This window comes from Procambarus clarkii, chromosome 24 (assembly GCF_040958095.1).
Source record: "Procambarus clarkii isolate CNS0578487 chromosome 24, FALCON_Pclarkii_2.0, whole genome shotgun sequence".
NCBI lineage: Eukaryota > Metazoa > Arthropoda > Malacostraca > Decapoda > Cambaridae > Procambarus > Procambarus clarkii.
In genome coordinates, this window is record NC_091173.1 from 9,894,479 (window position 1) to 9,919,909 (window position 25,431).

The 25,431-nt window shown below is 36.5% G+C and overlaps 1 protein-coding gene across 9 annotated transcripts; it reads left to right on the forward strand.

Moving 5' to 3' along the window:
• The first annotated feature begins 268 nt into the window (after positions 1–268).
• Positions 269–22,739, forward strand: LOC123761713 (solute carrier family 35 member E2A). 9 transcript variants are annotated; one of them, XM_045747837.2, is made up of 10 exons: positions 269–353; positions 6,170–6,270; positions 7,491–7,549; positions 10,920–11,017; positions 12,088–12,257; positions 13,301–13,436; positions 13,985–14,100; positions 16,350–16,536; positions 18,340–18,543; positions 21,641–22,739. In XM_045747837.2, the coding sequence occupies exons 5-10, from the start codon at positions 12,104–12,106 to the stop codon at positions 21,837–21,839; spliced, it is 996 nt and encodes a 331-aa protein (XP_045603793.2). In that variant the 5' UTR covers positions 269–353; positions 6,170–6,270; positions 7,491–7,549; positions 10,920–11,017; positions 12,088–12,103; the 3' UTR covers positions 21,840–22,739. The 9 variants fall into 9 exon arrangements, with proteins under 9 accessions (XP_045603793.2, XP_045603795.2, XP_045603790.1 ...); XM_045747834.2 differs by having other exon boundaries at positions 271–353; positions 12,088–12,298; XM_045747839.2 differs by lacking the exon at positions 7,491–7,549.
• The last annotated feature ends 2,692 nt before the right edge of the window (positions 22,740–25,431 follow it).

Sequence of the window (25,431 nt, forward strand, 5' to 3'; positions counted from 1 at the left end):
CTATATGAAGGATTGCAGTGTAGGTTAAAAACTAGCAATAAGTTCATCTAATATCCCCATCTCACAGGATGGAATGAGGGCAATCATATGTATAATTTTAGGGAGTATACGTTTTGTAAATTATAAGAATTATGGTACTAATAATTACGCGCTCACGGTTAAAAGGCAAAAATATATTAAAAAAAATCGAAATTTAATTAATCGCAACGATCTTAAATATACTATATGCCAATAAAATAAAATACAAGATTATAAAGATGTTTTGTTTGTTTTGGGTTAGTGTTGATGTGTCGGTCAGCTGGTGGCGGCGGCTGTGGAGATGTCAGGTGCCACGACGCTCTCGTCAGCTGAGTGTGAGTCTCTCTCTCCTAGTTCACGCTTCCCCTACTCTCAGGGTATATGTATACTTGGCTTCCTTCACTCTTATAACATACATATGCGTACGGAAAAGGTTGTGCAAGTTTAAAAGATATTATTACATGTCTAAGGTTTTGGGCGGACAAAATATCTGGTTAACTTTGGCTTTAGTATGTCCAATACATAACTGTTGTTGTATTTGTTTTATGTTACACTGTTAAAGTTGTTCTATATATGAGGTAATGCAATGGAGTTAGTGAAGTGAGTCTGTAATGGCCTGTTAGTGTGTAAATTAGTCGATTCGCTGTAGGAACGGTTAAGACTTTAGGAACGGTTAACAGTCTCCGTGGTGTAGTGGTAAGACACTCGCCTGGCGTTCCGCGAGCGCTATGTCATGGGTTCGTATCCTGGCCGGGGAGGATTTACTGGGCGCAATTCCTTAACTGTAGCCTCTGTTTAACGCAACAGTAAAATGTGTACTTGGATGAAAAAACGATTCTTCGCGGCAGGGGATCGTATTCCAGTGACTTGCCCGAAACGCTACGCGTACTAGTGGCTGTACAAGAATGTAACAACTCTTGTATATATCTCAAAAAAAAAAAAAGAGCCACAGGACAAACAACACTAGAAATCAGACATGACAGGGCTGATCTCGATGAAACTTAAAATACTGAACAAATTGGAGGATGTTGATCCAGACAATTTCTTTAAAAGGTCAGATGTAACACAAATAAAGGTAAATTTCCACCTCTCTGAGGGGGACCAGGTTATGGCTCTTGGTCCCTGGTAGGCCTAAAAGGACTCCACACGACTGATGGCACCTAATAGTTTGGTACTACAATAGATCCCTAAGGCACTATACTAAGGTTAGTGAGGTATACTAAGTATACTATACTCAGTAAGGTACTAAGGTAAGGTCCCTAATGTTCAGTACTATATCCCTATATTGGCACTAATAGAACCCATAATCACCACACCAGAAATAAATATATCTTTGATATTCCCAGCGTCAAACTTAATCTGTGTAAACACTATGTAAATAAAGGGACCTAGTCTATGAAACTCACTCCCTAACAAATTGAAAAGCTGTCCAACTTTTGCCTTATTCAAAAATAAAACCAAAAGGTACCTAATTTCATCTTTATAGTTTCCTACCTAGTGCTTTAAACTCGCATTGTATCTTGTGCTACCTAATCCCCCCCAATCCCCCAATATATACCTAAGCCATACAACTTCACCATTGTAATCATTGCTATCATCTTGTTCCTGAACCGATTATGTGCCTCTGTAATCCTTTACACCACCGCCCACGGGATGGGTATGGGGTGCATAATAAAGAATTGAATCATGGTTATTATATCGAATGCGTATATTACTGCATTATGCCTTGAAATAATCCTCAAACTATGTTACAATTTACCTGTTGATAACTGTCAAATTTTACTTTAATGTACCTACTAGTCATTTTCTTCAATTTTGCTAGAAATTACCTACTTAAAATTATCTGTTAGATTAAGGACCTACCCGAATTGCTATGCATGCTAGTGGTTTTACAAGAATGTAAAAACATTAATGCTAGCTACTCTAGGGATCTAGAGTATATAGGGATATAATGCTAGGGAACATTATCCAGAGATCTGGATAAGCACCTCCAAAGGATACCTGATCAACCAGGCTGTGACTCATACGTCAGGCTGCGAGCAGCCGCGTCCAACAGCCTGGTTGATCAGTCCAGCAACCAGGAGGCCTGGTCGACGACCGGACCGCGGGGACGCTAAGCCCCGGAAGCACCTCAAGGTAACCTCAAGGTAAGGTACTCTCATAAACCCAATGTACAGTATATCTTGAGGTTATCTTGAGATAATTTCGGGGCTTAGCGTCCCGGTCCTCGACCAGGCCTCCTTTTTGTTACACACCCCTAGGAAGCAGCCCGTAGCAGCTGTCTAACTCCCAGGTACCTATTTACTGCTAGGTAACAGGGGCATCAGGGTGAAAGAAACATTTTGTCCATTTGTCTCCGCCTCCACCGGGGATCGAATCCGGACCCTCAGGACTACGAATCCAAAGCGCTGTCCACCCAGCTGTCAGTCCTTCTTTTATATATATAAATAAATAAATAAATAAATAAATAAATAAATACAACATAATACCTTCAGGGAGCCACTGGGGCTGACACAGAAATTGGCATTTCATTACATGTAACTCTGGTTTTATATATTTTTGCCCAAATAGATTTATTGCCCAATTCGTCTAGAACTGGAGTGGTGGGATTTTCTATTGCTCTAATTTATTAGTACAGTAGTTTTTTGTTTCACCATATTCACTTTCATCCATAAGTTTCCATGTGAGTCTTTGATTTGAGCTCTTCTGTCAATGTACTTCAGATTCTCTTGCATGGATATTATTGCCATCTCGCTTAACATCTGTTAGATCAATGTGAAAGAGTTTATATCCCATGATCTAGTACAGTACTTAGTTACAGTAGTAGATTTCTTAAGTCTAATATTGAAGCAGGATTCAGTGACTGCTATCACGTCTAACTTTTCAGTACACACCAATATCTGAGGTCATCCCTATTGTTCTTCATACTTCTGGAAATATTATAACTACTGACACCTTTGCTGTGCTGTCTTTCTATTGGGAATATTCTTTTTATTGTGTTTTCTTCTTCAAAATGATTTGTTACTGTTTTACCAAGCAATGTTTTTAAATTTTTGTGAGTTTTCCTTCTTTTTCTGTTATTTATACCCATACCACTATCTAATAATCCTTCAAAATCTATTACAATATTTCCTCCAATGAGTCTGCTAAAGCTGCCATTTCTGTTTTGCTCCAGCAAGTAGCAATGCCTGTTGGATGTAAAATATGCATTTATTGCTAAAACAGTTACTGTTAAATAGTGGGAGGTGTGTTCTTGGGTCTGGGATAAGGAGGGAATGTAGGAGTCCAGAGGTAGGGAGGATGGGGGGAAACCTGTTGTGGGGGGGGATGGGGGCAGCAGAGGTGGAGGTGGGCATGAATTGTAGAAGGTTGGTGGGGGAAGGGGGGGGGAGGAGCATGTGTAAGAGAGTGAGTGTATGTGGGGAAAAATAGGTATCAAACCTTACAATTCATTCTGCATTTAGGCTATCTGATGGGAACATTAACATCTGTCAGTGGTATTACTCTAGATCCTATCTGGATAGGAGTGTGTGTGTGTGTGAATTCACACACTCACTCAGCTTTTATGTCTCATGGTATGTGCTATCTTAAATATCTTGAGAATGAATCATTCTATTGACTTTCAACCTAACACTGTAGCAGTACACCCTCTTGTCACATGGCTTGATGTAAATTGTCTGCTCATCTAAGGGCCCTCTTAAAATGTTTCTAATGTACCTTTTTAATTTTCTAAATTTTGTTGGGCTATTAGTTTATTGAGGCAGCTGGTTTATTGTACATCCCCATACTCATCCTGATTACAGAGGGCACAAAATGGTCTTCATCAGACCTCAGCAGACATTATTACGTTAACAATTATATCTATCCTGCACACCCTATATTTATACTGTCAGTTAATAAGAGAGATTGCTCCACTTCAATTGCTATGTATTTACAGTTTATCATTATACATTTATTGTTTTGTAGGTCTTTTTGCTAATATATAATTGTTTTAGCTATGGAAATAAAGATGTTAAAGGGTCATAGGAAAGCTGCTGTTTGTTATTATTAGTCTTCACACTACACTACTTGCTTCTTAATTTCATGTCATTTATCTACTGGAAGCAAATTATGGATACAGTGCCTGGATTTCAGATATTTTATCCGTAGTAATAAGATGGTTTGCTATTTCATATAGCATGAGTTCAGATTTATCTCTAAATGGCTAAATTTTATTAGTACAAAATATGGTGTTAATATTATAATAGTAAAAATGATGTACTTAGCATATATAAGGTCTCTGATAGACTATCATGCACCAGCTTTAGTCCTGCAAAATGGCAAAAGTATTGACAGACTGGAAAGGCAAAATGAAGCCCCTCAGAAGTATACCTCGTTGTCCAATAACCATCAAAGTTCTCAGTATGCAAAAAAAAAAAAACTAAATATATCTTGCATGCAAGATAGAATGTTTGAAATCAATCTTATGATGAGACTAAAGCTATTGCATGATAATGGCAACATTGTATTAGTTTAACTGTTCTTCTTTCAATACTAGACTTCTTTCAATACTAGACTTCTTTCAATACTAGCATTAAATAGTTTACAATCAAATACTGTGATAACATGCTTATCTTCAAAGCCAGACTTAAATATACAGTATGTGCACACTTAATAAGGGAATAAATAAAAAATGTTGTGGATTCCCTCTCACATCTTGCCTGCAGACATGCAATGTCATGGATCATCACAAATCATCCAAATCATCACAACTCACGACCTAAATCATCTCGGATTTACAAGAAATTTGGCAGAATATTAGGGTACATGAAGTAACATGCATATGCAAAGTTTAGTCCCCAGTGATTCATGATATTCATATAGTAGTGTTGCCAATGTGAAAAAAAATACAACATTTTAGCATACAAGCTCAGCATACAAATGAATAATTTTGTTTCGAACTGAGGTAGAATCTTGATGTTGGGGTTGATTTGAAGCTAAGAAGACAGTTTTCATTATAAATAGTTTTACATTAAATATTATTTTTTGTTATTTCAAGATCACGTGATGTGACCATTGACTTCGAATATATTAAAACAGTGGATCTATCATTTTAAGAAGAAAAATTAAACTGTTAAATGAGTGTTTTTTTTTGGTATCTAAGGTTTAATTTTGGGAACAGGAGTAAACCAAAAATTATAAAGTATGTATGTGTGTATAGTACCTTGAACCAAACATGCATCGGGCAAGCTTCTCAGTCTTGGTAGAACTTCCATGGTGTGGACCAGTGGTGCAAGGGACTGGTACAGAATACCTGGACATGCATCTGTAAGTGGTGATAACTTGATAAAGTATGTGACAATGGATAAGAAGTATATACAGACACTGTGTTGCAACCCATTTATTATTAAGGGGCACAGCAGCAGTAGAAAAGTTAAGGAAGGTGCCACCATGGATAATAGAAAAACTCCCACATGTGAATAGTGACCATATTATGTTTGACAACTGTAGGAAAAATATTAAAAAGGATTCTGTTAGTGAGGAAGGCCCAAGCACATTAGTTGATGCAGAAAGTGACATGGAAGTTGACACATACAAGACTGAATCAATTATACAATCATTAAATGAAAGTCTAAGTAGTGTTGGAGTATGAGCTATCAAGAGGAAGAGAGTGAAGGAAGAGAATAAATACGGCAGAAAAAAAGCTACTAAAATTGCAAAAAGTTGTAAAAGACAAGATATTCCCAATGCCAACTGAAGAACCTCAACAAACATAGTTTCTGTTCAAAATTTAAGAACTTAATAACACTTTTAACAATTTAAGAACTATTTAAGAGAGGTACAGTATGGTGTAAGTGTGCTACCACTAGGACATAGGAACTGTTTGTATGCTCATACAGTACATTGTATAGGCATCAAGGTTATGAAGATATTTGAATCCAAAATGAGTAGTATTTTTGATGAGAATATGCATACTTTGCCTATTATACTGAAGATGTCATTAATATACATTTGACGTCTGTTTATTTTTTGTTTGTTTTAAGAATATAATGTTATTGACAAGTCTGTAGAATTTAGAAAAAATATCGTTGTTGTTGATATATACAACAATGTTATACAGTTTATGTCGAGTGGATTTTTAAGGTTTTATGAGTTCTTAAATTGATTTCAGGAGAGCTGAGCCCAGGTAAAGACATGCAAGTGGCCATTATTATCTTGTAAATCATAGAAGTCATCACTTGCTTTCCTCAGTGAAAAGGGTCAACATTTCCAGTGAGTGCTCAGTTTTGTCACTTAATGCATCTTTATGCCATTTTAAATATGCTTTATTTTAGTAGCCACACTAGAATGACTTTGGAGCTGTAGGATGACTTTTTGCACTTTCTTGGCTATCACCGTAGGGCTGGATTAACACTTTGCTGTGGCTTTAAACACACAAACTGCACATTGCATCTTTGAGGATCATGGTTGTATGTTATTTCTGACGTCAAAACACATTTGTCAATTGACTAGTACATGTGATTCTATTCTTAAACATAAGGTGGAGAATAAAAAATATGTAAACCTAATACTAATACTGTACTGTAACTAGAACATTTAAAGAATACTGTAGTACAATTTTGAAATAAACTTTTTTTTTATGTAAAATCTAATACATCTCATGAAATTTAGACATTGTATGTTGAGTAAACATTTGGTCAGTGTCATTGACAGTATATTCACCTAGTTGTGCTTCCCGTGGGGGGGGGGGAGGGGGTATTGAGCTCTGCTCTTTCGGGTTGCCTCTAGACTGTCGATCAACTGTTACTACTATTTTTTTCCCACATCACACACACACCCCAGGAAGCAACCCGTGACAGCTGACTAACTCCCAGGTACCTATTTACTGCTAGGTAATAGGGGCATCAGGTGAAAGAAACTGCTCATTGTTTCTCGCCGGCGCTGGGAAACAGTGCTTACCTATCAGTGTCTACTGGAAGTGAAATGCAATTTACATTATACAGTGATCCCTGGGTAATGCGGTTATCATCATACAGTATGTTGATTTCAGTTATCATTACCCAGTTTTTATACAATATAAATATTGTTATAATACATCTATATGGATGTAATTGAGTTAACCTAGACCCATGAATAAAATTCTATTATCATTTTAAATTGCTTACTAAAGGTGAAGTTATAATGTACCACAAGCATGACAATTATTGTCATCACAATTTGGTGCTTCCCACTGGTGTTTGAAAATATTTCTGGATGACATTAGTAGACAGAATAGCACAGGAGTTGGTGTCAAAACACTTCCTTTTGAGATCTGCCAACTTTCAGAGTATCATTTGTATTAAGGTCTAATGTTCATGGATACGCACGATATTGCAAGAGTTGGTGACTTCACGAGTTTTTGTTTTCATCAGTACGTACATTAATTTGTGTAAGTATAATGAAATGTTCATTCAGCAAAGTCTACAGAATCAATGTTCTGCGGATCTTTACAGGCACTCGACTTATGATTTGAGAGCTATCAAGACGTTCGATGTAACTAAAGCTCAGAAGTGTAAGTAAGATGGTGTATTCAAACTAACACAAATTCAAATAAAATAAGACTTTTTCAGCTTTATTAACAGTACAAGAAATATATGCCATTGTCTGCAAAAGCTTGTTAAATTTTTGTGGTGTATAATATTTTTACAATTTGATCAATTTTGTAAACAAAAAAAAATACCGTACCATTAAATTTAAGTTTTAAATCACACTGTGTGTGTGTACAGTACTGTACCCTAGGTTTCTTTTGGTCATATGTAAAACATTAACCTGGTTTGTGTTTTCACCTTCATTGATCTGCTGTTGGCTGGGTTATCTTTAGCTTTGATAACCATCTCTGGTAGAGTTTATCTTCAGTTTTGATATTTCCACAAAATATTATCACCGTAATTTGGTTGGATGTGTAATGATTCTCACATCGATTTTATATACTATATACTATATAATATATATATATATATAATATTATTTATTTATTTATTGTATAGTATATTAATATAATATATTTAATTAGTATATGGTTTGTAAATACTATACTGTAGTCATCAAGAATAGATTTTCAGTATTTTGATTTACCAGAGTTGTTATAAAACGATATTTCATTGATGGATATTAGGATCATGTAACTAATTGAGAATCACGATACAACCTGCCCTTAAGCCTTGCCTACTGTACTTGCTATGATATGTATGAACATTGAATGTCTTGCCACATCACTAATAAGTCACTATTTTATAAATGAATTGGTAAGCTGAATTTTGCTCAAAGAGATCAAAAAAATTTTTGCCTAAACTTTGGCTTAGATATACAATATTGTAGTTTGATTTGTTTATTTGGCACTTATGAAAATATTGTACCACTATTTTATTCGACTTTTGAAATACTGTGCTGTATTTATATACAGTATTTGTTTTCCTATTTTGTGATACAAAGATAAATACGTGTATTTCTTGCCACATTAATATTATGTCATACTAAGGATTAAAATAATATTTAATATTGATGTGATTGTGTACACATTGAATATTATTAAAGTAATAATACTGTACAGTAATACTACTCGGACTATTGTATTTTTAGTTACTGTTCTTTATGAAGTGTGCCTAAAATGGTCTTATGGTGTTATTGAGATAGTGATGAAATGCAACTTGCTGATAATTTCCGAGATTGGTTACAGTTCTTCTTAACATTTTGCTATCAATTTTTTCTGTGAGGAAAATAGTCAAGAACAGTCATGTATTCTTAGTGCTCCTAGTGTTAAGAGTTATTGTGAATGTTTTGCTCGGGTAACACCAAGACTCTCTGTCTTGAGCTGAAGACAGGATGATTTGATGAAGACATAAGTCCAGTTTCTTAGAGAAGAATGTCAAATTATCAAATTATCTTTAGAGGGAATGCAAATAAGAAATGAACTGTCATCATCAAGAAAAACCTTATGATTAAGATGAAGGAAAAGGCTGAGCACATTGAGAACTTGTGTGTAATTAATAAGAGCATGGGTATTATCAAAAATACTGATGAAAAGGTAAAAATATTTTAATTGTTGGAGATTCAAGCTATACCTAGCATGGACTGACTGTTTTTGCAACCAAGACAAGAAGACTAGGATGTGATGTGTTTCCCTTTAGCTGGGATAATAGTAGGCATCCATAAGTCAGAGGAGACTATGGAGTTGCACTCTGGTTGTCGGTCTGGAGTGGCCTCTCCATGGCACAAAGCCAGGGTAGGTTGATATGGAGGAGAAGCTGTCACCCAAGCAGGAGGTTTTCCCTCTCCATGGTGCCGAAAGTCTCCAATTGAAAGGGAAAAGCCAATACGGTTGGTTCCAGTGCTGTCGCAGGAACTGTCAGAACGAGGTTGAAGGCAACAATGAACTGCCCTATGGGGGCTCCAGTTTCAGAGTTAATCTCGAAGTTGGTAAAAGAAGGCACAGTGACTCCAAACCCAGAGACTGCCAAAGTTGAGGCTGGAGAAGAACCACCCCAGCAAGGGCAAGAATTACCCCAGCCTCCCGAAGCAGAGCTTGGGCCGCACGAGCCCCAGGAGGTGGACTTCAGAGTCCTGCACCTATGGGTTCCAGGCAGATCATTACAACCTCCTTTCACCCAAGACCAGCTTCATTCAAGACCAGGCAGAAGGAAGAGTATTAATTAGTAATTACAGTACAACAATTATTATTACAGGTATAATTATTATTATTATAATATAACTAATAATTAATATTTCTTCTGTACAGTAATTAGTAATTACAACAATTATAATTATTATAATAATAATAATATAACTAATTAATAATTATTACTTTTCCTTCTGCTTGGTCTTGAAGGAAGCCGGTCTTGGGTGAAAGGGGGCTGTGACGATCTCTGTCTGGAACCCATAGATTCCAGACAGATTGTTATCCCAGTCATGTGCCATTCTTCCTAGAAGAAAAGTTAAAATGAAGGAGTATCTAGGGAAATTGTATTAATGGCTAACTGAGTTTATGTTGTATGGCCAATGTGATATATTTTATTGACAATTGGGATAACTTCTACGGCAGATACAAGATGGATACATGGAGAGTAGGTACCTAGCATGAATCTCCGAAACGTGCTAATCTTTAGGAATTCTCAAAGAATTTTCAAGATGGTAGTTGAAACAGTGAGGGGCCATAAGCATAAACATTACACCCTAAATGTATATCACACAAAAGAAGGACTATTAGAAATAACCTATATGAATTAAATGCACTTGTGTGCATAAAAATAATAGCTACTATTGTGATAACAGAAACATGAATGAATGTTTTTCTGCCTGGTAATGTTGTCCAGAAATTGATTTAAAGTCTTGCAGTGTGACCAAATTGTCATTTGTATGCTGCTAACTAGATCAGAGTGGGTTACAGTATGACACTAGTTGGTCATGTGGACATTTTAATTTATTTATATATCTGGTGGATTGAGACACACACAAGTGGCTACTTGGTAGGCCATTTGGATGAAGGAGTGTTTTTCTTTTAATAGGCATTCATATAATGGGGGAATCTCCTCTATATACATTTATTGTACATACATACAATAATGTATAATATAATTTGATTTACATTATACTGTACAGTATATAGAAATGTGCTAACTAGCTTGTGAATGTGCATATATGATTGTGTTTGTTTTTGTGACTGCATGCTTATTTTTGTTTGTGTATGCCGACATTTTTTAACGTTTGTAGATTTTGCTGCTGGTATACATAACCTCCTTTTAAATACTAATAAGTACTGATTCTCTGATTTTGGCCTCTAGCAATTGTATGTCTGAGAAGGTTGTAGATACAGTAGATGTCAGTTTTACAGATGAACCTCCCTGTAAAGTTTCATATTTAAATTAACAACTTGTCTGCAATAATAGGCATGTCTGAGGGACCTGGTGTGTTGATCACTTGCCCGAAACTTCCCCGACCAACCCTTGCTACTCGAAGCAGATTATCAAGTATGACAAGTCTAAAGGTATGTTCTCTTTTATCAATATCATGTGCCTTCACTCTCAAACTCAGTTCAATATGTTTTAAGTAGCAAAATATTCTCTAGATAACGATAATTTATATTTAGTAGGAAGTTCTGTGAGCAATGGGGTAATCTTTTGATGACATACTATATTGAGTAATAGGATAATTTTGCAATTATTCTAATTGTGTAAGCACTTTAGTTGATACAGGTGAATGACATTGGGGAAGTAATTAAATGTCTTAAGTACTGTATGCTGATAGAGCACTACTGCTGTAGTACTATGCTGCTGTGTTCTTAAGTGTCACGTCACTGCGCTGTGTAAAACTAGGCAGGAAAACTATGAACACATGAAGCTTTTTGACGAACCTGTAATAGGAATTTCTAGTCTTCTCAATTCCATTATTGTTATCTATTAGGGGTATTGCACCCCCTCTATTATAAGGGGTGAGGTATTTGGTGTAATGTAAAGTAGGCAGAGTACTTCATATAAAGGAAAGGAAATATAATTATAATACTGTACTGTATATTATAATACAAGGAGGGAATTAAAATACCAACACAATCTAATTTATATGGGTTAAATAAAAAATAAAAATTAAATACATGGGGTCAGTTATCTTGGTTATCTCGAGAGGATTTTGGGGTTTAGCGTCCCAGTCCTCGACCAGGCCTCCTTTTTGTTACACACCCCCAGGAAGCAGCCCGTAGCAGCTGTCTAACTCCCAGGTACCTATTTACTGCTAGGTAACAGGGCATCAGGGTGAAAGAAACTTTGCCTCTTTGTTTCCACTTCCACCAGGGATCGATCCCCGATGGAGGATACAGATTTTATATCTGTATCATGGGATGCTTAGGGTTTGTATATTTTAACATTGTGAAATGTGGTGGTAGAGATACCTTTCTTCTTTGTCATTAAAAATTTAGTTTACCATTAAAATCTATGAATAATTGGTTGCCATATACTGTAGAATTACTTTTGATAATTCCTAAATTCATTATTTTTTAATTTATAAAGTTTGGTATATACTGTATATGTAAAGCAAACTGAATTAGCGTAATAACTTTTTCAGGCCAGCCTCTCTGAAGATGACCTCCTTGTTCCTCAGCTCAGTGGATCGGCCTCGCAAGATTCTACAGGAAGAAGTAAAAAGCTTAAAAATATTGGGCTGCAGCACCCGCGGGCTATCTCCTTCCTCGTGCTGTGGTACATCTTCAGTGGAATTACCCTCTTCCTCAACAAGTATATTCTCACATACCAAAAAGCTGACCCCCATGTGCTTTGTACGTAGTTTCCCTCATCCTTCTCTTTGAAACTCTAGGGTAAATAGGCATTTTTGTTGTTTTGTGGATACCAGTTCCTGTGCTTGTCAGCATCTATTGTCAGTCTTTTCTATTTAAAATAGAAGTACGGTGTATCTATAAATGTATTTTTTCTAATTGTTTTCACACATTATAGTACAGTAATTGTAATCAGAAAAAATTTACCAACTACAGTATTATATAAGCACTTACATTTTTTTACATAGAATATTGTATATTTATACAACAATATATTATAAGAAAACGTTAGATGATATACAATACAGTAATGTGTTTTTCCATGATAGATATTATTTTAAAGGAAGTATGTTTCTTGGCCCTCATCATTGTTATGTACAGTTCTGTACTGCTGTTGAGTGCTGCAGTATGTTTGTCTCCCACTGACTTCTCAGTTCGTTGACTAAATCATTCTGTTTGAATTCCTTATTTATACCATCTATTCCTTCACAGTATTCACCACTTATTTATATTTTCTCATATCTTTTGTTTTAATTTTTTTATATCTATTCTATACATATTTCTTTTTCTGTTTCCATACACATTGCCCATGGAATATTACTTAAGTATGCTTAACAATCGTTTGTACACCATACTTTGCGAAACACACTGCCCTGTACTTTCACTGCTGCCTGAAGCACTTGCTGAACTATTATTACAGCTATCTTCAAAGAATTAGTACAATACAGTGTCAGTAACTTGACCAAAACCCTAGCCCTAACCTGCCAGAAGGTTGATAACTCAGGAACTGGCAGTCAGAGTGATTTGTAAACAACTTGAAATTGCTTATCACAGGGTTGGATACCGATGGGTTTTGTCTTGTGTATTATGTCTATATTGTTAAATACATTAATTTTTTATTTAATAAAATGTATTTTCTCTGTGTACCCAGCAAACTGGGTGCTGTGTGAGTAGGTGACAATATTTTTATCACTAGCTATTATTTCCTTACACTGTATCTTTCAGGTGGCGCGCAGATGATGATTACAATGTTTTGTGGGTTGGTCCAGATGCGATATCCCCTGGGCACGTATACGCAAATTAAAGGACAGCAGAGACCTGCCAACTTTCGGACAAGCATGTTCATCCTTGGCCTCCTACAGTTAGTAGCAGCACAAGTATTCATTGTTATTGACCTTTCCATAATACTGTATGTATATCTTCCACTGATTTTCAGAAGCTTTACCTTTTTATTGTTTAACCTAAAGAGCCATTGTGAAGTTCCTAGAACCCCAACAGTAGAGGAGCTCCGAACCTGTCCTTGATAATGTTTTGGGGGACCCAATACTTAATCATTTTTGGAGGGCCTGACTCACAGTCGGGAATCCTAAGTTTAATTACTGAGTTAGACAAATTGTTGGGCACGTTTCCCTTCACCTAGTACTAAATAGGTATCCGGGAGTTAGGCAACTGTTGTGGGGTTGGATCCTGGGAAAAGCCAGTAGTTGGACCTTGGGAGGACCTCAGTAAAAGCCTAAAGTATATAATATATACACAGTCTTCTTGTCCTTGACAAAATGAATAACACTTATTATTTGTTACATAGACAAATAAATCCCTTAGTCTGGTCCATATAGTTTATGAAGTGGTATATGAAAAATTCACCCCATCATTACAGATATTTAAGATTATCACACATTATTATTTCAGACTGGGAACCATAATGTTTGGACTGATAGCCATCTATTATGTTGCAGTGAGCTTCGCAGAAACTGTCAAGAGCTCTGCACCTTTATTTACTGTTTTAATTGCCTATTGTGTTATAGGTAAGTCATTTTGTTTAATATTCTCCTTTCCTAAGATATATTTGTGCTTATACAACAACTGAATTTAATATTTCTGAAGTTTATATATTCAGTCTTATGTAAATATTAGATTTGCATACTGTTGTACTGATGTATGAAATATTTCTAACTTACACATTTTATACTGAGTAACTGTTAAGTACAGTAGTAGGATGAATGGCTTAATCTTGAGGTTATCTTGAGATGATTTCAGGGCTTAGCATCCCTGCGGCCCGGTCTTCGACCAGGCCTCCTTTTTGTTATACATCCTCGGGAAACAGCTGTCTAACTCCCAGTTACCTACTTACTGCTAGGTAACAGGGGCATCAGGGTGAAAGAAACTCAGCCCATTTGTTTTCGCCTCCACCGGGGATTGAACCCGGAACCTCAGGACTATGAATCCGAAGTGCTGTCCACTCAGCTGTCAGGCCCCTTGACAGGGGCCTGACAGCTGAGTGGACACTTCTTATCCCAGAGAGTAAAGCTGAGAAATAATATGGATGATGGCCAGCACCACACAGATGTAAGGGATCATGAGGAGGGTGGGGAAGAAGAGAGACCTGAGTGAAAATAGCCATGAAATAAACCAGAAGGATACAATAACCAACATGATAAATCTAGTGTGGGAAAAGATCAATAGGGTATCGATAAACAATCTTCAGAGCGAGACAAGTTCAACAAAGAAGGATATTAATATTGAGAGAAGCTCTCCCAGGCTTGCTGAGAAGAACAAGCCTCAGAAAGCTGGAAAGCAATGGATGTACCCTTTTTAGAGAATCTCATTTGTATAAAATTTAAAACCTAACCCAGAAGCTGTGGCATTATTGCAGAATGTGGCAATGTAAGCAACTCTTTTTATAGGAAACGGCAAGATGCACTAGGAGTAAGAAAAAGGAAGGCGTCAAACAGGAGTAGTGGTGAGCAAAGGACAAAACTGCAGCGATAGATCCTGATGGGGATTCAAATGAAGAGGGTGAAAATAATAAAGTATTCAGTCTAGATAGGTACAACAAGAAAGAAATTGATTAATACAGTACAGTACTTACAAACGAGACCACAAAAAGTCAATCGTAGTTAAAACTATAAATATTTTAAATGTAGCAAGATACAGAAAAAAATTTCTTTCCACTTTCAATGATGTACAGTATAACATGTCACTGGAAACAGGAGACTTGACAAATTTGGAAAACTCAATGGAGGCCCTAAACTGTGAGCAAGTGTCCCTAAATTGAGTATTATGCAAGAAAATGGAGATGGTCATGAGAAAGAGGCACATTTAGAGAGATGATACTTTGTAATGAACTATCACCATGGGTTCAGTGATGCTCAAATTTTATCTAGGAAATTTGATAAAATTTTATGACAGGGATGACAAGCAGTCTCCTCTTGTATGGTTTATTTTTTGGTGCAGTGGTAACACACTTGGCCTGCACTTCACAAGCAATTTGGGATAGGTTCATTTCCTGGCTGGGGAGGATTAACTAGGCACCAATCCTTAACTGTACACCTCTGTTCACCCAGCAATGAATGGGTACTTGATTGTTAAATGATTGGCAGTTTGTATTTTAGGAAACTAGTGGGTAAGGCTTACCATGAGCTGTGGAAAGGGAAAAAGCTCCTATCCTGCTAACAGAAGCCAGCAGTCATCTGTTATGTACCCCACGAACAGATGACATGTCAGATTTTTTGCCTTTTGTCACCTCGAGATTGACCAAGTGGCTCGTGCTAGCAGTGCCACCACCTTGCAACAGTTGGATGCTACATGTGGGGAAAATTGGTTACACTATTGATTTGCTCGTATTCTTGTTTGTTTTGTTGACTTGCTATTGTTGATATTGTTTCAATCTACCTTTCTGGTCGCTGGTTTTCTCAAGTGATTTTAGATCCTCTGCTCCTTGCACTTTGTGTGGGGACCAGGTGTTGAGCTCGAGTCTCTGATAGTCTTGTAAAGACTCACAAGGACCTGGGTGGATCTAATCAGGCAGTAAACAGAAGGCATCCACACAGGACCCACCAAAAGAGGCATTTCATTACATTCAATACTAGTTTTTTTAGAATTTTCCTGCTTTTACAGTATAAGCATTAGTCCTATGTATGCCAGATTTTATAAAGCCCTCTTGACAAAATGTCTACAAATACAGTATAGTCTATTCTCATTTTGCTTTTTGTTTACATGATTATCATCTTCAACTTAAGATATTTTAAATGATGTAAGATTGACATCTTCTCAGGTGAACGAACGGGCACTTTTGTGTTCTTTTCGCTAATACCAGTCATGATTGGATTAGCGCTCTGCTCCAGTAATGAGCTCTCGTTCAGCATGATCGGATTCGTGTGTGCCTTGACAACTAACCTGTGTGAGTGCGTGATGAGTGTGGTGTCCAAGTCACTACTCTCCAACAAAGTCTACATCTACAGGTGAGCTTCACTACATACCTTCAAACACTTAGTACAGTATATCTAAATAAATATGAAGACATTTTAACCTTTTTAAGAATGTGGGAATCTTATTTCAAATGGGTAATTAAGTGTTTATACTGCATTTAATAATGTTTTCACTCAGAAATGTCACATACCGGTACAGCCAACGGAACAGGTAATTGTTTGTTTGTTTTATTGTCACATTCAGATACTGTACAACTAATAATAATGTTGGCATCAGTAATAAAAAGTGCCAGTATTAAATTATTTTATAATAATGCATGTAGATACTTATATATAACGTGTGTAAATAGGGTAATAAAAACAATAACAGTATGGTGGAGGAGGAATGTTGGCGAGGAGTGCGGTGTTGAAGGAGGGAGGGAGGGAGGTGGCATCTGATAGCTGCTGTGTTGCTGCCAGTCTTGTTGTTTTGACTCGCCATACCAACTTAGTAGTTCGTTATGATGAACACATATGTAGATAGATATATACAATGTGTGTATATAGTGTAATAACAGCAAAAACACTTTGATTGATCGTAGAATATAATATACATGTTACATATGAGCCCCATAATTTTGAACATAGCTATGTTCCACACATTGAACTATATAAATTCCACAAGTTACACACCTTTGAATAATATTACAGCAAAAAAAAAAAAAGAGAGAAGAAACGAGTGAGAAATGTCAAAATAATTGTGAAAAATTATATTCACGGCAATTGCCGCCCCAAGGGGTGGTGTGGTCGAGTGACCCCAAGCGCTCTATCGTTCAGTGCCCATAATTTGCTCAACTTCTCAGCTCCATTACTACTAAAATATGTCACATACAATAACACCGATATGTGTGAACATATCAGATTTGTTCTGGCCAATACTGATTGTGGCAGGGTTGTTGCCTGCTGTAGTTGTAGCTCTGTTGTGGGGTGTAATTGTACCTGTGACTGGTAAGTGAATGGCTCTTTCAACCAGTTCCAGTAACATACAATTCCTCTGTTCCACCTTCTGAAATTGTTTTCTTCTGGGTCTAAAAAATTATTTTATGTTCCTCCAAAGCAATTTTCCTGTTTGCCACGCTTAAAAAGTGTTTTCTCTTTCATGTGAAAGTCTGGGCAGCTGAAGTCATAGCATTTCCTTTCCTCAAGTGACATTTTGCACATGTCTGGATGGAAATGCCTGCATGTTGACCCAAAACTACATTTCCCTCTCCTAAGTTCTACCCTCATCCCATTTTCTGGGATGAGGGTAACTCATTTCTACTCCCTTTTTTCTTACCAGAATATCTATGTAAATGCCCATTGCATAGAATTTGCAAATGTCTGTCTTTCTGGTATGTCTCTATATCTCACTATCAAGGTCTGTTGTGGTGTCTGTAACTATCGAGTTGTTGGGGCTGTCTGTTACACTTCTGCTGTCGGTTAGTTTTCTTAGTTTTGGAAAGATCTGATACCCAAGTTCCCCAATTCATAGAATGTGCCAGATTCTTGTCCTGTCTTCAGGTAGGTTAGTGTGGGTCTTGGAGACCTTTTGTGATGATTCTTAGAAGTTAGCTACATGCAGTACTGTACTTTGAAACTAGAAAATGTTTCCTATTTTCTCTCAAAAATTAAAATTTCTGAAAGTGATTTGCATTTACTTTTGATGATAAACATATTTTAAATTAAAATAGTGTTGTTTAGAGTTTAGTAAAATATTTTTCACTTAGTAAAACATAATTGTTTGATGGAGCAAATTATTTATTTTTATAATGTTGAAATATTTGTTGTAATGAGTTCATGGACATCATGTTTCCACAGTCCAGCAGAACTACAGTTCTATCCAAACTTAGCCGCTGTGGTGCTGCAGCTTCCCACGTGGTATTTCTTGGTAGATTTTGACAAACTACAGAATCAACTGGATCATGATCTGCTCTTTGCCATTATTCTGGATGGCATATCTTTCCATGGACAAACCATTACTGCATATGTGCTCATGTCCTATGTGAATCCTGTTACATATAGGTAAGTTTAATTTTTGACTTGTGTAGTATTGATAATAATTTTATCTTTATTTACTCCATAATTTCAGAATACAGATCATCCTACTCTTCAGATGTGAAAATCTATGTACTGTACAGTATTTGTATTTTGGGACTTTCTTGATCAATTTTAACTGAAACATGTATGCTTTACATTTAAAATTTATACTGTATATGGTTTTGACACTTTGCATTATGGTTTGCCAGTGTCAGTCATTGGCAACTCTTGACATAACAAAACTATTGCCTAATGTGTGGTATTAAACAAAATCTCAGAAATTCTTTAAATACTAGTCTTCACAGGCAAATATGAAATATATCTCATAAAGTATTGAGTGTAATGAAATGCCCCTTTTTGGCTTCACTTTGTTAGCTTCCTTCAGGGCACTGTCTGCATGCCAGGTCAACAGTGACAGTTTCGGTACATCAAGGACACATACCTTTCCTGACAATATTGTTTTCTCAATGTGGCAGGAAATTCAAGTGGATCAGAGATTAATCCACTACCATTATGAACTAGCAAAAACCTTGGGAAATATCAAAACACACAATCTTCTTCAAAAGATATTTGGAAATCCCAAACTACCAAGAGCTCTTTGAACCACTTAATCCCTACTATTACACCTTTCCCAACTGATCCTTCCCAAGGATGCAACCCCCTCAACAAGCTGACTAATTCTTGAGTACCTACTTACTGCTACGCGAACAGGTGCATTAGGTAATAGGAAACTCGCCTGGAATTCGAACCCTGAATTCTCTATTGTGAGTTGAGAATGAATCTGAATGTACTAACATTTGGCATATGTAAGTGACATTTTCAATTCTTTGGAGATTCAAACAGTACTTTGATTTTGATTTGGTTCCAAGAGACTAGAAACGGGGCTAATTCTGGTTCTAGTATCTGGACATGTTGTTTTTAACCCATAGTAAACCTTTCTAGCTGTGCACTCCAGTGTCATCCTACAACCCATTCTCGCACTTTCGTATAGTCAATATTGACTTAATAAATACGTGCATATGTGACATACTAATTTATTGTGAATATTTTAGTTTACCTTGAAAAGCTTCATAGAAAACACCGACCTTACCTAACCTTCTTAGTATGTTAAGATAAGCATCTTATTGCTTCGTAATTACAATTATTACTTAACCTATTATAGGTATAGGTTAAGTAATAATTGTAATTACGAAGCAATAAGATGCTTATCTTAACATACTAAGAAGGTTAGGTAAGGTCAATATTTTCTATGAAGCTTTTCAAGGTGAACTAAAATATTCAAAATAAATTAGTATGTCACATATGCACTTATTTAATAAGTCAATATTGACTGTAAGAAAGTGCGAGAACGGGTTGTATCCTACAGTTTAAAGATAATACATCCACTTGAAAGAAAAATAACAAAGTAAAAATAACCTCATAAATTTAACACTCAAAGATATTATTTTCTTAAGATTTTCATAAGAAACCTTCCCAAAACCAAGAAAAAATTAATACAACAATATTTACTCTTTAATAGGTTGATCTTAAGACATCTTTCATATTAATTTATTCCTGGATTATATTCCATGAGTTCCTGGGATTTTTGTGTTCATTATATGTGCTAATGCAGGCACTATAAGTTTTATGACCGCTTATGTCCAGAGACAAGCATCTCACCTTGAGCAGCTTATTTAATTTTTGCCAAAGAATATATGTGGGAAGTGACTAAGCTTGTCAACATTGTGAATCAACTGTGAGTCTGACTTCTGCACAAGAAAACTTGAAACTTTTATTTAGGAAGATTGTTGGTGCAGATACCTGAAAGTTTTGAAAGGATAAAAAGTCAGGAATTTTATCAAATGACCACGTGGGTTTAAGAGGTGGGCAAGTCGGGCAGATAGGAAACAGTGCCTGGGCAATCTGGGGAAATGGAGTAAAAGACAATTCTGAAACTAAGCAGGAGAGCCGTTTCCAAAACTGACCAAAAAGAGAAACATTTGGGGGCATGCGGTGGCTCTCCTAAAGACAACCGTATCAAAGAATACATACAGGTCATTGATGGACCAAACCTGGCACTGATCCACTTAGTTAGAAATTACTGGCTGCTGCTGCTCTCTTCTGCTCCATGTTTTGTTGTTCAATGTGGTCAAATAGGTTCAGGAGACCATTGAGGTGCCAAGCTAGAAATCCTGAATTGAGTTTAATGACATGCCTATTTCTGGTGGGCCCCCTCTGTGGCTCCCTGTTGCTTCCCTTTGCTTGTCAGCCATTTTGGTTTTGGTTCTTGGGTGGCTCATCACAGAGTATTGTTTTGGGTTGGAAAATAGGGCTGCCATCTAGTGATAGGGAGGTATAACTGGCAGTGGTAGCTAGCTTATTATTATTTAGTTGCTTTTTTCAGGTTTAACTACTGTATATTATTTGTGTCTTGTTTATATTATTTGTAACATTTGCATGCATGAAGTGGCTTGTTTTGGAGCACTCTACCTCTGATAGTTTTACCTCTTGACTTGGGTTGATCTCTTATTCCCAGACTTCCTGCATGCCTCTATTGAGTGTGCTAGATTTTGCTTCTGGTCTCCGGTAGGCTTTTATGACTCAAAAAGACCTGGTGGGAAATGATTGGTTGAAAGCTAACTAGGCGGCTTGCTTCAGGGAGCCACAAAGGAGCCCACCAGACATTTCATTACAGTCAATGCTGGATTTTTATTTCATCATGTGTCAAAACAGCTGTAAGCTACTTTGTTCTATAACTATTATAATTGCAAGTTATATATTAAATTTAGTGCCATTGTTCCATCTTTATGCGGTATGTAATTTACAATGCTCCAGGGCTTCTAGGAGAGTTTCTTTACTGTACAACTGTGAAATTGCAGAAATTTTGCATATAATGACTTTCCAAACCATAAACAATGTCTTGTAAAACTCCCTTAATTAGTTTCTACTCACATTTGATCTTACAACTTTATACTTCAATAGGCCCATGGTTAGATAGCCATAGAACCTTTTAACTTCTTTGCCTCATGTGTTAATTTGATATAAAATCTTGTGATCTGTGCATGATAGTTGTGTTAATAAAATATTAAAACTCAAATTTCAGTGTTGCCAACACAACCAAAAGAGCATGTTTGATCTGGCTGTCAGTGCTCATGTTTGGGAACCCAGTCACGCTGTGGAGTGGTATAGGGACGGCAGTGGTGATAACTGGAGTTCTGCTCTACAGTAAGGCTCGAGAAGTTGACGCACGCAGGAGAGAACAATTTTCCATTACTGAGGAAAAGATGAATACTGTTAGATAGAAGTGATAAGTGATTTTAGTAAATTATATTTTTTATATCAGCAATTTTATTTATTGTTATTCTTGAAACTCTGTGTTTTATATTTGTGAAATTAAAATCCTTAAAGGAAATTTAACATCTTCAAAGAAGAATTTGTTACTTTCACAGAAGTTTACATGAATAACCTGTGAAGTAGTGTGTGTGCAGCTTCTGCATCAGTACTGTGGGAACTATTACAGATGTCATAATTATGACTTGAGCTTATTTAAAACTTTGCAACAGTCACATACAAATGAATTTATTCGCAAATTCCGATTTAAATTTTGTATATTTTGTAAATCTGAACCCGGCAGGCAAAAAATCCATTCCATAATTTATACTTGAGAAAAATGTAGGTAATATAGACTGTGTACTGTTAGCTGGATTTGCACTAGTTACCCCTCTTTGCATCAGTAAATTATTTATCCTTAGTGTTTAGGCACCATTTATTAAACTCTCATCAACTCTCAGAAATATTTTCCATAGTTTTGTCTATATATTGCCATTTGGAAATTCAGATACGTATTAACAAATTACTGCATTAGTTTCTATAGTTCAAACCGAGTGACTTCACACTGTTAATATAATGTGCAATTAATATATTAGTTTCTATATTTTACACATTGGGAAATTTTTTTTTCTTTGTACATTAGTATGATGCCAGTGTGGTTATTGAGTGCTCTCAGGGCAGCTTAGGATTCTAGTATGAAATATCAAACAAAAATGTTATTTTTTGTCACATTCCATCTCTATAGAATAATACAAAAAAAATTAACATTACATCATCTGTAATAAACTGTTTAATTATAAATACCGCACTAGTGTCACGTGTGGTTTAAGTGCCTTACAAAAATCTTTGCCATAATAAAAATCTTTACCTAATTATTTTTTTTATTAACAAGCTTAGGTATACAGTACACAGCAATGTGCTGCTATCCTGTTTAGCAGAGATTACACAATGTAGAGAAAAAACTAGCTATAAGTTCATTTAATATTCCCACTTCACAGGATGGTTAGTCATACATGGAGTCGGGGAAGAAAATACCTGCCTCAATACAAAAACAAATCAACTCTGACTAAACAGCAACTTCACGATTTTCTGGATGAGCTACAAGCTCATCCAACATCCTCCCCACCTCACAGGACGGCTAGCTATACATGGAGTCAGAAGAGAACATGAAATGTAAGGCTGATCTATTAGCTTCTACTAGCAAAATCTGAGTACAACACAAGAATATCTTCCAATAACCCTGTGTGTTTGAAATAATTACAGAGCTCAAAGTACCTCATACCATTTGGTCTGAAGTCACTGATAACAGGCCAATCACAGTTATAGTGTTGGAGAGTATGTCCTAGCTCTTGTACACATACTTTGCCTCATGAAGACTTTGCCTTATAAAAACTTAGCACATAAAACTAAAAATGATTATTCCATTTATCCTTATGCTCTCTTATTTCCAAGTGTTATTGATGTACATGCTCCCTAACTCTGAATGACAGGTTCACTTAACATTAACATACTGAATTGTTATTTCATAGAAATTGGGGAAAAAAGTACAGTATATTGTGTACTGTTACCTTTGTTTCTATTGTCTTCACCTTGGGTATAGTGAGGGGTATCGACAGCCTCTACCTCACTGTTCACTAAAAGGATTTTCTACAAAACGTCTTTACTAAACCACTTTGCATGTGGGGTGTGCATCTTCTTTGACAACTCTCCAATTCATAAGCACTGAATAGTTTCTAACTCCAGTCTAGCCTAGAGTCTGAAATGTTTTCAATCTTAATCATCACAAGTGCTTTCCCATTCCTCCCCCCCCATTTGACACAGTACACTCATACTAATTGTATATTCCCCCCCCCCCCACCTTCCACCCATTCCCTGAGCCCTTAAGATATTGCATTCTATTTTTGGGTGGGAAGGAAGAGGAACCCCTTGTGGCTTTCCGAAGCGTGCACTCGGAAATGGCTCCTAACTCCAGGTCACATTAGCAGCGGAGTTCTGAGAACACGGCCCGAACTTTATCCCCCCCTCACAGAGGTGCAGAGTGCAGGTAAAAGGTATACCACCCCACTCCCCTCAACAATGTAAACAAATGACTGAATATCTCGAAACAACAACAAGCTTCTTAGAGTTAGATATGATCACTTACAAAATATTAACAGGAATAAACCAAATTGACAGAGGAATTCCTGAAACTGGTAATGTCACGAACAAGAGGACATAGATTCAAGCTAAGGAAACAAAGGTGCCAAAAAACATTAGAAAGTTTTCTTTTGCAAACAGAGTGAGAAGGTGGTGGAGGCCAAAATCATCAGTAGCTTCTAAGCGTTATACGACAGAGTACTGGGAAGACGGGACACCACAAGTGTAGCTCTCATCCTGTAATTACACTTATGTAATTACTCGCCCAACAGTTCAAGGGGTCCATATAGCAATTACCCAAGTGTAATTACCTAAGTGTAGTTACAGGATGAGAGCTACGCTCGTGGTGTCCCGTCTTCCCAGCACTCTTTGTCATATAACGCTTTGAAACTACTGACGGTCTTGGCCTCCACCACCTTCTCACTTAACTTGTTCCAACCGTCTACCACTCTATTTGTGAAGGTGAATTTTCTTATATTTCTTCGGCATCTGTGTTTAGCTAGTTTAAATCTATGACCTCTTGTTCTTGAAGTGCCAGGTCTCAGGAAATCTTCCCTGTCGATTTTATCAATTCCTGTTACTATTTTGTATGTAGTAATCATATCACCTCTTTTTCTTCTGTCTTCTAGTTTTGGCATATTTAATGCTTCTAACCTCTCCTCGTAGCTCTTGCCCTTCAGTTCTGGGAGCCACTTAGTAGCATGTCTTTGCACCTTTTCCAGTTTGTTGATGTGCTTCTTAAGATATGGGCACCACACAACAGCTGCATATTCTAGCTTTGGCCTAACAAAAGTCATGAACAATTTCTTTAGTATATCGCCATCCATGTATTTAAATGCAATTCTGAAGTTAGAAAGCATTGCATAGGCTCCTTGCACAATATTCTTTATGTGGTCCTCAGGTGATAGTTTTCTATCTAGAACCATTCCTAGATCTCTTTCTTTATCAGAATTCTTTAAAGATTTCTCACATAATATATAGGTTGTGTGGGGTCTATGTTCTCCTATTCCACATTCCATAACATGACATTTATTAACATTAAATTCCATTTGCCAAGTGGTGCTCCATATACTTATTTTGTCCAGGTCTTCTTGAAGGGCATGACAGTCATCTAAATTTCTTATCCTTCCTATTATCTTAGCATCATCAGCAAACATGTTCATATAATTCTGTATACCAACTGGTAGATCATTTATGTAGACAATAAACATCACTGGTGCAAGAACTGAACCCTGTGGTACTCCACTTGTGACATTTCTCCATTCCGATACATTGCCTCTGATTACTGCCCTCATTTTTCTATCAGTCAGAAAATTTATCATCCATGTTAGAAGCTTACCTGTCACCCCTCCAATATTTTCCAGTTTCCAGAACAACCTCTTATGTGGAACTCTGTCGAAAGCCTTTTTTAGGTCCAGATAGATGCAG

What these genes read in the sequence shown, in the direction of transcription:
- LOC123761713 (XM_045747832.2), top strand. Translation starts at nt 320, where the DNA reads ATGTCAGGTGCCACGACGCTCTCGTCAGCTGAGT. An exon ending in CAAGTATGACAAGTCTAAAG is followed by an intron (nt 11,018 to 12,087) that starts GTATGTTCTCTT and finishes TAACTTTTTCAG; the next exon opens with GCCAGCCTCTCTGAAGATGA. An exon ending in AATTGCCTATTGTGTTATAG is followed by an intron (nt 14,101 to 16,349) that starts GTAAGTCATTTT and finishes ACATCTTCTCAG; the next exon opens with GTGAACGAACGGGCACTTTT.